Genomic DNA, 11,902 nt, shown 5'->3' on the forward strand with positions numbered 1-11,902 from the left:
TAAATTGTCACACGAACGTTAATGGATTTGATACTGTAATATGCCAAGAAAAAATCAGATACAACTCAAGACACTTCGGACAATCGGACCTTCGGACTATAAGGTCCTCTGAATATCAGGAGCCATAAGGTAGGTACTGATATCATTTAACCTCATTTTAATGACCCCTCTATCTTTGACGATAAACATGTAACGTCCATATCAACAGATATATTTGGAAGAAGAACAGGAGTTTATTAAGCATGAGATATGATAACTGGTATCTTGAAATCCCCCCGTTCGGGAGGAACATGTACACATAAACTGTAAAAGACGCAGAGCCATTGCTCAAATCGCCTTATTTTGCCAATTCCTCCACTACTGGCTATTGAGATATTCATATCGCGGATTTTGTTGTTTTATTTTTCATGAAAGAAATCTATTTGCCAGAAATGAGAAGTGTTGCTGCTGATTTGGGACTGCATAAAGCTCATCATATTACCAACGCCATTTTCGTGTAGTAGTTCCAATTCACCACGTGTTGTCCCGACTGTTCCTCAGCAGGGATGTCGCCATGACGATGGCGGCGTTATTATGACGAGGGTGTGGCCTAATTCATCAAGTGCAAATACTACTCACACAAAGTGCTCTACAGGTGCGATACCCAAACGCAATCGAAATCATCACAAAATTGGTTGTAGCTCAGTCAAAGATAGATGTTATCTCACACCACTTCCCCTTTTAGTGTAATGCTTTATGGTATTCATTGGACTTCTTCATTCAGACGAACAGTGAACCCTACGCATCTGCCCCACCTAAACGATACAATGGGTAGCTAGAATGGTCTTGACAAAAATCACCAGTAGTATATTTTATTCACGAAACAAGATTTTGCCAGCCCAAACTATTCTTCGTGTTTGCAAGGAAATGGGTCCGCTGTTCTATGATAGTATTTGGAAATTAAAAATGCTGGATAAAAGAAACAAGAGCAAGTCCTATTATAACTCACTTATATGTTTCATATTTTGTTAAAAAAGGCAAATCTCTCTAACGTTATCCAGTTTTCATCCAAGTCCACGAAGGTGAAAAGGCTTTTCAGATCAGGGAAATGGAAGAACTTCGTACGAATTTGTTAAAAGGACTGTTAGCATGGATTACAAACAGGAGAAAGGATTGAGAAAGATACGCGTGTCCAGTTCGGAGTCGAGAAGGAATAACCTCCTCTCGGTTAGTTCGTTTAGGGAGACATGTTCCTATATTTGACTGAACTTTAAACAGTATGTTATTGGCCTCTAGTGACCACTGTTGCAGCCAGTCATCTTTGGTTGCAGCATAGTGTTTTGAGCGGCTTTATTAACGTTTTCATTCCCGTGTGCCCACATGTTCTGAGATTCAGATAAATGTTGTATTTTGCTTTGACATGGAAATAATGCATTATAAACAACAAGTTTGTAATTTAATTTTTTTAATGCCACGTGACTTCAAACTTTACAAGATAAAGAGTCTGAGCACACGACTGCATTTTAAACCCGGTTATGGTGAATATAATCAAGCGCTAAATAGATGGCGCATGCTTCAGCTGAGAGTAGTGAAGCATTGTCAGGAAGACGAATGGAAGAGACAAAGTTTTTGGAGTAGCGTGCTGGTGCAACTCTATTTCAACCCTTAAATCGTCGGTATGAAGTACAGGCTGTTTGGGACATTTTGAGAGGAGTTCGGGGAAGTTTGCCTTTTAAGCATCTGGGAGTGTGGTCGACTTTCCAACTCTTTGATTGATTTAATGGTCCCCGGGGGACATCCGGTATTACATTTTTTACATGCAAATCAATTGTTGGTATACGTTTTTCGTTTTAATAGAATATATTGTCATAATTTGGGTTCAATACAAAGAGAAGTGCAGGGCATTTTTATTTGACTTCAGCTGAGCAGCGATTGGTGTGAGATTTCTATTCTGCGGTCATTGAGGAATTGTTCATTGGTCTGGACATAGATTTAAGTAAGGTAAGCCGATCCATATACTTTACAGTCAGTCAAACTTTGATCGGACAAGTGTTCGGTATAGACACAAGGCATCTCATGGTCTGCACCCAAATCAGGAAGGGAAGGAACTTAAAATATGTTGAACAGCTTCAAAGACTTATCTTTAGGCTATCTAATTTTTGAGAGGATGGTAAGTTCTAGGTCGAAAACTGAACCAAGAAATTTTGCAAGTTGAACTATTAATTTTGGGTTTCCATCAAGAGACATGTGCGGATCATCATGCTGCTTTCTTTCCTGGAATACAATCCTTACATGTCATATAACCCCGGACATAGATACTAGAAACAATAAAAGTGGTCCTTCTTTGTTGGGGCCACATTTAAAAGATTAATAATTGTGCCAGTTATCATAATAAAGGTGCTACTGATAATTTCTATGCTATTGAACCAAATAACATGAATAATAATAACCCCTGAAAATTGCAAAACTTTGGCGATTTAGTTGCCACCGCATTCTATTGTGAATTTAGAGTTTTTTTTTTTTTTTTGTAATGACGCCATCCAAACTTCATTTTTAGAATACAACATAAATAATATTATTTGTCTGACAAAGTTGAAAAAATGGACATAAGACTTGACATAACAATAATCCAAGTCGTCAATGTATCAAAAAATAGTTTTATTAAAAACTTGTAATAAAATACACAAAATATATCACAGTGTTATCTAAAACTCACTACACAGTATCACATATACAAAATTCAGATTACATATAAAGTAATTATAAGTAATATTATGTATAAAATACCCCGTGTCGTACCTGACCCCAGTTTATGAACTACCCGTCCTTGAAATTTGTCATGGGACGCATTACAGAATTTGAGGAAAGTGTCCTAACTATGAAAGCCTTTCTGTGGATATACCTATTTTTATATTACAATAAAAGATTGCGATGATGTTCATAACAATAAGTTTCGTTGTTAATACAAAACAATTCGCTAAAAGAAGACTACATTGCGAGAAAATATCCTTTATCAAAAATATGCCTTATATTTTTCTTCTAGTAAATAAATCACGTATCAGTACAGCTATTAAAATGTTAAGATTAGTGTAACATAAGGGTTGTTAATCTATACACTCGACATTGTCAGTCATTGATAATTTGAACTTTCTGATGGTATAATAATAGATTTACACAAATGGATTTTATTGGTGTGAATAGACTCTAGTTATAAGTGATGCTGGAGAAAAAATGGGTTAATGGTTTACAGTTGATAAGTGTAATGTTAAGGCATGTGAAAATAACAGGAGATTCCATGGTGTTATTGATTCTAATATCAAATATAGTGTTTTGTTTAATAATTGAATATCTGAAGCAGCCTAATCTACCATTCCAGGGAAATACTTAATGAATGTATTAATGTTCGAGTCTTTAAGGAGAGGGCTTGTATAGGCTTCATAACTGAATGCCCTATAGAAGAATTGTGATCTGTTGATAACTGCTTTTTAAGAGAATTCTTTTTGCACTCTTTTGAAAATCCACAAACTCTTATGTTCTCGTACCGTTTCTATGTCTTTTATACAAAGCTGTTTTCAGATATCGTTCCTTCTCCGTGCATTATATCGTATATCGGATTCTCCCGGCTGTTGGTAGTTTTTGCATCTGTTTCAGCAACTAACTGGCGTTGACGTCGCCTGAATAATAAATTGGTTCATAGACGATTCCGAAGACAACATATGAAACATGTAATAATTATATAGATTAACTTATCAAACAACATTTTCCCCGGATGCGAGTTTATATTTACAATTGAAGGTATTTCAATATCAAATGAAAAGTAGAAAGTGATATGTCTATGATCTAAACTTGTATTCTTAACGAAATATTAGATTACATATTTACCTTAGTACAAGTGCTAGGATGGCGGCTACAAGGACCAATACTCCACAGCTACCAGCCCCAATGGCAATGTATATCACTACAGGAGAACCAACAAAAGGGGCATTGAAAAAGGATATTGTGTAAGTTACCAGAATGCGACATTTCTAGAGATATTAGCGACAGACTTATAATATTTACATGATCTCGACAACCGTTATTGCAACAAGTACCCTACAAACACGAAGACAGTTTATAGTAAGTGATGCGAGTTTATTTATGTGAGAACAATAGGCTTACTTTCAGGATTGGTTTATCTTTCAGGTCGGCCTGTTTTCAAGTTTTTAAGGCAGATTAGTGAGACGAGCATTCACATTAAGATTTAAACATTATTGTTAATTAGTTAAAGAGTTCTAATTTCAATTCTTATTATGATAGATTCACATTAAATTTTTGACGACAAAATCCGTGTTTCACGCTTAATATACCATTGTTTGCACCCGCTTATTTTGTCTTAAGATCAACACTTCTCCTTTAGGCAGCAAATACAATTGATATACTGTGTTTCGCATATTTGTGAAATCTTATTTTAGATATGACTCCCATGAAAGTTATGTGTATTGTGCATTTGCAATCTTTCCTATTTAACTACATATAGAAAGAGAAGAGACAGCTATCATCTTACAAGGAGTTCTGATTAAAGTAGAAGGATACCTGATCGACCGCCACTGTCGCCATTTTGTCTGCTGACCAGTTCATCGGCGATGTTGTCAACTTTAGAGCTTCTTTTTGTACCTGTTGAAGTATGTATGTTATGCTTATGACAAATATAGTGAATACATTTATTTAGAGATTCAAGTAATAGACATATCTATACTGTAAGTTCCCTATCATGTTGATCTATGATCAGGTAGAAACTGAATCAAACAGCTGCTTCGTATATCCAATATTATTAATTTCTTTTTGAGGCCAAAAAATATCTTTTAAAAGTATTGTAATAATTTTTAGAGTATCAAAAAATATACATAAGAGTGTTGAACTCTTTCCTATTTCGAAAATGACACGTAAAATCAAGATACGGTAAATATGTATTGTGATTCGTGTGAAAATTACCAAGAGATGTGGTAGGGAACTGTCTTGTTGTTGTCTTCTTGACTATTGTTGTTGTTGGCATAGTTGTTGTCTTAAGCATAGGTGTTGTTGTCGTAGGAATATATGTTGTCGTCGGCATAGTTGTTGTTGTCGTCGGCATAGTTGTTGTTGTCGTCAAAATAATTGTTGTTGTCGGCATCGTTGTTGTTGTCGTCGGCATAGTTGTTGTCGTAGGAATAGGTGTTGTCGTCGTAGGAATAGTTGTTGTCGTCGGCATCGTTGTTGCCGTCGGCATATTTGTTGTCGTCGTCAAAGTTGTTGTTGTCGTCGGTATAGTAGTTGTTGTCGTCGGCATAGTTGTTGTTGTCGTCGGTATATTTGTTGTTGTCGTCGGCATAGTTGTTGTTGTCGTCGTCGGCATAGTTGTTGTCGTCGTTGGCATATCTGTTGTTGTTGTTGGCAAAGTTGTTGTTGTTATTGGTAGAGTTATAGGTTTTGTTGTAGTAGCAACTGTTGTTGTGGTAGTTGGCAGCGTTTTTGTTGTGATCGGTACTTTTTCTGTAATACAAACAATTAAATTCAACGCACGCACAGATTATTTCTCATGAAAAGATAATTATATAGGACGAAATTTTACCTAAGATAAAGAAATATTTCTGCCTAAAACATACAGATGAATCAGATGATTTTGTATCATTTCAAACATGTTAAGACTTTTACGTGTAGTGATATCAATGTTTTGAAACCAAGGAAAACAATATATGTGAAATGACAGATATGATATGATAAGGATATTTACGATATTCAGCTATAGATGTGTGATGATACAGGATACTTACGGTATTCACATATAGATGTGTGATTATACAGGTAATTACGGTATTCACATATAGATGTGTGATTATACAGGTACTTACGGTATTCACATATAGATGTGTGATGATACAGGTACTTAAGGTATTCACATATAGATGTGTGATAATACAGGATACTTACGGTATTCACATATAGATGTGTGATGATAAGGTTACTTACGGTATTCACATATAGATGTGTGATTATACAGGTACTTGCGGTATTCACATATAGATGTGTGATGATACAGGTACTTGCGGTATTCACATATAGATGTGTGATGATACAGGATACTTACGGTATTCACATATAGATGTGTGATGATAAGGTTACTTACGGTATTCACATATAGATGTGTGATTATACAGGTACTTACGGTATTCACATATAGATGTGTGATGATACAGGTACTTACGGTATTCACATATAGATGTGTGATGATACAGGTACTTGCGGTATTCACATATAGATGTGTGATGATACAGGTACTTACGGTATTCACATATAGATGTGTGATTATACAGGTACTTACGGTATTCACATATAGATGTGTGATGATACAGGTACTTGCGGTATTCACATATAGATGTGTGATGATACAGGTACTTACGGTATTCACATATAGATGTGTGATGATACAGGTACTTACGGTATTCACATATAGATGTGTGATGATAAGGATATTTACTGTATTCACATATAGATGTGTGATGATAAGGATACTTACGGTATTCACATATAGATGTGTGATGATACAGAGCCGTTCCACAGTCATAGTCTCGCCACCTTCCGTTGTCGTCGAGTCGCATCAGGGCACAGTCCTCGTATCCTGCCTTAGAGAATAAGAATCCGTGAGACGGTCCCTCACCTGGACGCCAGTACCCGTAGGATAATACCGTACCTGTAAATATACGTGGAATATCGTGAAACGTACAAGCGGCTTGAGGTGGCCTTATGGTGCATAGAAAAAAGGCAATGCCATCAGCATGTCGAAACTTCGACAATTCCTGACTTGAAATGACATATGTATCCAAACAGTTCAAAGAATGTTAACGGGAAACATGTACTTCAGCTTCTGAACCTGTTATAGATAACGTGTAAACTTACCGTCTGTCCACTTCCATGTACCCTCACTCTCGTGGTCCGTGGCTCCTATCCATACCCCCTGGTCTCTCCAGTTCATGGCCTTTAATGTGTTGTAGATAAAGTCTTGTTTGTCTCGGTCCTGAATCTGCACTAGACGACCTCCATGATGATGACAATTGGAATTGGCACCATTCCAAGATTGTTTTCCAGTAATGAGGTAGAGACACTTGTCGCTATACGACTTCACGTATTGAGTCCTTGGCAGGAAAGCCGGACACTGCGCAAGGTCCTCAAGAAGGCTTCCATTTACTGTAAGTAAGAAAAGAGAATGTTGTTTGTGATAAATATGCTCTATCGTCGAATAAAAAAAATCTTTGCTAATCTCTTTTAAATTTCGCGATCCTTTCTGAACAAGAGATATACTGCTAAGACTTTCTGTGGGTAAATCTTTAGCAAAGAAGATTTAAACATGTATTCCCAAATTTACAAAACTTTCTCTCTAGTTATTCCAAGAAAGTTAAAGATTGACTATTCTCCTATTTCTGCATTGGGATTGAAAACCATACCTGATAATATTGCTACGATAACAAACAAAAGTATCAGGTCTACTGTTCTTCCCATTGCTGTTGTTTATGCTGGCTTTGTCTTTTCTGTGAGGTGAGCATGGGTGAGAAGTATATATACCTATCTACCCAAATCAGAAGTGGCGTGACAATATTATCCAATGGTCATCAACCTGATACCTAAATTTCTTGTAGATAAACACCCATCCTTCACATCAGATAGGATGACAAAGGCTGGTGAATACGATCGATGTACCTCTGATCTATAGGTCATTGTGATGTATAGATATATATTGTTTATATATTATTCACAAATCGAGATTATATCAGATGCGTGAACGTTCACGTTTACACAGATATAAACACTGAATACTATAAACTTATACTATTGTAGACTAATTACTGATTAACTACATATAAAGCATCTATGTAAAGGATATTGATTTATTTTCTTATTTTAAGTCAACGGTAGCTTTAAACTGTTAAATGATTACTACTGTTTTATCTAATTTTATTTATTTCTTTGTTTTAGATTTTAAAACAATCAATTACAATTGTTTTATCTAATTCTGTTTATTTCTTTTTAATTTTTTTATAACCATTAATTTCCTACTGTCTAATCCCTTCTTATTTCCGTAAAATTGAGAGACTATGACAATCTTGCAGCTTGATATTTTTAATTACATTAGATGAAATTCTTCGCTGTTAGTTTGCTAAAATCCAGACTGATTCAAGTGAAAACAACGCTGGCATGTAGTTAATTCACTTTCAATTGACATATTTCGATGACAGATATACGTATACAAACTCCGTGTGTGCACGATTATGTTACAGAAACATTTTACAGGTCCCTGTGTGCACAATTATATTACAGAAACATTATTACAGGTCTCTGTGTGCACGATTATATTACAGAAACATTTTACAGGTCCCTGTGTGCACGATTATGTTACAGAAACATTATTACAGGTCCCTGTGTGCACGATTATGTTACAGAAACATTTTACAGGTCTCTGTGTGCACGATTATATTACAGAAACATTTTACAGGTCCCTGTGTGCACAATTATGTTACAGAAACATTATTACAGGTCCCTGTGTGCACAATTATGTTACAGAAACATTGTTACATGTATGGTATGGTGACATTCTCGAAGTATCTTACGACGGTACATAAGCGAATATGTTATGTAGATTTAACGAATAACCATTCAGATTCATTTTTGTATAGCTTTTTAGCTAAGAATCGACATAAACATTGTAACGGAAGGTACCTAGAGCAACCAACATTATTTGATATTTAAAAGATAATGTTAGATTTGAAAAATACAAAAAAGTTGAAAATACTGAAGACCTAATGGGCCATCCCCGTCCGTCGTCTTCGCTATCAGTGAGAGATGTCCTACAACACATCGTGTAGTGTTTACCCTATGAAACATGCTAGAGAAACCCTTTGGTCTTCTTTAGACTGCTTTGATCTCTTTACACTAAACACATCAACCATGGTCCCCCTTGATGAAAACATTTTTGTGTGATGCTGCTGTCTGTTTCCGTTTAGTTCAGGTAGCTAACTAATGCGAATTAGGAGATATTTTACAAATGTGATTTCCGTCGCAGTTCTTCTTATTTTGTTTTGCTATTATGAAAAGAAATGTATGCTTGACTATGGTAAGGAACATTTCTTTCTTGATTATCATTGTTATATAAATACTGAAAAAATACACAGCGTATGTTTATACAGATTATTTTCCATAGGTCTTGGCAATATTTGTGTCAGAAAAGCCCACAACCTAGTGGATGTCCCGTTAATATATATAAAAGGAAAACTTCGTCTTCACTGAAAAGACAAAATTATTTATTACAATACCAGCTTTCTACACTCAATCTATCGAAAATACAAATGTTAGAAAGCCACCATCATGTTTATATTTCGCCTTCCCGTTGTATTAGGTATATATCTCGTCGTACCTAGTAGGATTATATCACTACGTACATTAACCCACCTGATTTACATTGCTACTAATATATGATTTCTCCAGGCTAGAGTGTTTACTTATCAGTCCCAAAATCAATAGGGGTTGCAATTTTTCGTCCGTTCAAGTTGTGGGTTGCACCTATCAATCAATAAAATAATTTTGAAAATTCGTCAAATTTCCAGTCAAAAGCACTGGGGTCTAATGGAGAGAAGTGGATGAAAATCCCAGTTTTCATTTCCTGCATGAAACGGAAAAATTTCTGAAAATGAATGGACTCCACGAGTAAACATCAGTACGGAGTAAACCGTAAATGCAACTCACAATTGTACATGGAGGTTGGACAGACAGACCACAGACACGGGGCGATTTGAATGGACGACCATCTGATGATAATGGACTAAAAATTCTACGTTAACGTGCTAATAGTAGCAACGTGTCCATTGTCCAGCTATTCATATGTAGGTCACTTACGTCATATATTTAATATATTATGAATCGGGGTGTCGGTTCAGAGCATGTATTTTCATTGATTAAATTAACGATTTGGTATAGCTCTTCAGGTATTCCAAACTTTCATGTTCGTCAGTTTCTAGAATTCAAGATGTCAATTTCCTTTCATCAATGAAGAATGCTTCAAGGATAATACTCCTGGTAGGTGAATACCTTCACATATATTCTAACAGTATCAACAGTATATCCTTCTCCAGAAAATCACTCCATAACACAAATATGAAACAGAATTTCTTTTATTTAATACAATCGCTGATGAAAGGTTCCGTCGTTTAAACGATGACACAAAAGTCATGATCAAACATCTTCCTAAGACCTTCTTTCTTTTCCACACCCTCTCTACTACATCAATTCTTGTTGACGTTCATCTCTTCCTTTCTTTACTGATACCTTTAATTTACAGCAGATACTTATTTTATATATTGGCATGCCCATTGCATGTAGATAACACCTTTGCTTATTTCAACCACTCATTTCTGTGCTTTCTCGTGAACTTAATATCTCATTTCCCCCCTCATTTTCCATGTCATAATTATCTCTTTTTCGGGTTTCCTGTTGACTATTCTCTTACACAGGCGCCTATTCTCTCAGTCTTGTCAAATTCTGTAACTCTTCCGATTTCCACACTTCCTCTCGACGTTCGTTTTTCCCTTAGGCTCCATCTCTCTTTGTCATGCGCTGTCTGACAAACTGACTCTTCCTCTATATCTGCCCGTTTCAGCCGTTTCCTCTGTCATTCACATTTTTCCTCTCGACCTTTCATGTTTCCTCTCAATCTCCTGTCTTTAATTTTACAAAGCCATAGCTTTATCTTCAAATCCCGCGCTCTCTGTCGACCTTTCTCACTCCCGTTTCCCTCTTTTATTTGCATATTCTATTCCAACCGACCCCTCTCAACTCCAAGTTTCCTCCCGATCTCCCTTTTTCATTCCATTGTTTCCTTTCGATTTCATCCTCTCACTCATTTGACCCCTCAGGATTTCCCCATCTCGCGCCTTTGTTTCCTCTGGATCTCCCTCTCTCAGTATCTTCTCTTATCTCCCTCTCTATTGTATATAATTTGGATCTCCTCGTGCCGATGCTTTATTTCGAATTTCCTCTCTCGCTCTATAAGTTCCTCTAGATCCATTCCCTCATTAATTTGTTCACTTTTTTTTTCTTTTTCCTCTGACTAATTTGCTCCCTTTTGATCTCTTTCTCTAATTCCTATGCTTCATTTCGATTTCCTCTCCCACTCTCTTACGTGCTCTTGACCCCTCCTTCACTTATTTGATTCCTTTCGTCTTCTTTCTCTCACCTCCCCCTCTAGATTTTGACCTTTTCTTGATCACTTTCCATTTTCCTCAGTCGCCTCATTAGCTTCAAGGCCCTTAAATCACTGACACGGGACAAGTTGAAGACCGAAACAGATGTATGGCGTAGTTTATTTCATTGCTTGGCTCTACTGTATCCGATTCTGAATTTGTTTTAAAAGGCGCTATTCACTTGCGGGTCTTTTGTACAATATTCCGTGCTTCCTTTCTGATTTCCTCTTTCTTTCTTCTGCCCCTTACTGATTCTTACCCTCACTTCTTTGCTTTCTCTCGACTTCGTTCTCTCATGCCTTTGCTTCATCTCGATCTTCCTCCCTCACCCTCATTTTGACCTTTCTGTCTCGCGTCTTTCTTTCCTCTGATCTCCTTTTCATTCCCATACTTTATTTTTACCTTCGTCCATCTTTCCTGTGCTTACTTTCAACCTTAATCTCATTCTCAGTTGAGCTCATCCTCTGCCGATTATTTCGTAAATGCATATTTTTTTATATCATTAATAACGATACGACGATGAAATGATTATATGTTACTGACCTTACTTATAGCAATTATGTTACACAGTCACTGGTATATTGATAAAGCGTAATGATAGTGTTCCTGTTAAAGACGGTCAGATATTAACATTTTCCTGTTATAACAACTGACATAAATTTATATAAGAAACAAAGTGT

At 36.3% G+C, this 11,902-nt stretch overlaps 2 protein-coding genes across 2 annotated transcripts; both read right to left on the bottom strand.

The window, feature by feature from the left end:
• Nucleotides 1-3,535: 3,535 nt before the first annotated feature.
• On the bottom strand, nucleotides 3,536-5,149 carry LOC132549357 (integumentary mucin A.1-like). Its single transcript, XM_060213286.1, has 4 exons — nucleotides 4,951-5,149; nucleotides 4,552-4,632; nucleotides 3,862-3,937; nucleotides 3,536-3,653 (listed from the first exon to the last, which is right to left on the bottom strand). The coding sequence occupies exons 1-4, from the start codon at nucleotides 5,147-5,149 to the stop codon at nucleotides 3,536-3,538; spliced, it is 474 nt and encodes a 157-aa protein (XP_060069269.1).
• Nucleotides 5,150-5,152: 3 nt separating this feature from the next.
• LOC132549358 (ladderlectin-like) lies at nucleotides 5,153-10,789 on the bottom strand (the record flags this gene model as incomplete). Its single annotated transcript, XM_060213287.1, has 4 exons — nucleotides 10,660-10,789; nucleotides 6,892-7,179; nucleotides 6,508-6,685; nucleotides 5,153-5,399 (listed from the first exon to the last, which is right to left on the bottom strand). Coding segments are annotated over exons 1-4 (843 nt in total), but the record flags the coding sequence as incomplete, so codon positions are not given.
• Nucleotides 10,790-11,902: the final 1,113 nt, after the last annotated feature.

The sequence above is a fragment of the Ylistrum balloti genome, unplaced genomic scaffold (genome assembly GCF_031769215.1).
Source record: "Ylistrum balloti isolate Yb309-2 unplaced genomic scaffold, AGI_CSIRO_Ybal_v1 Utg370056, whole genome shotgun sequence".
Classification (NCBI taxonomy): domain Eukaryota; kingdom Metazoa; phylum Mollusca; class Bivalvia; order Pectinida; family Pectinidae; genus Ylistrum; species Ylistrum balloti.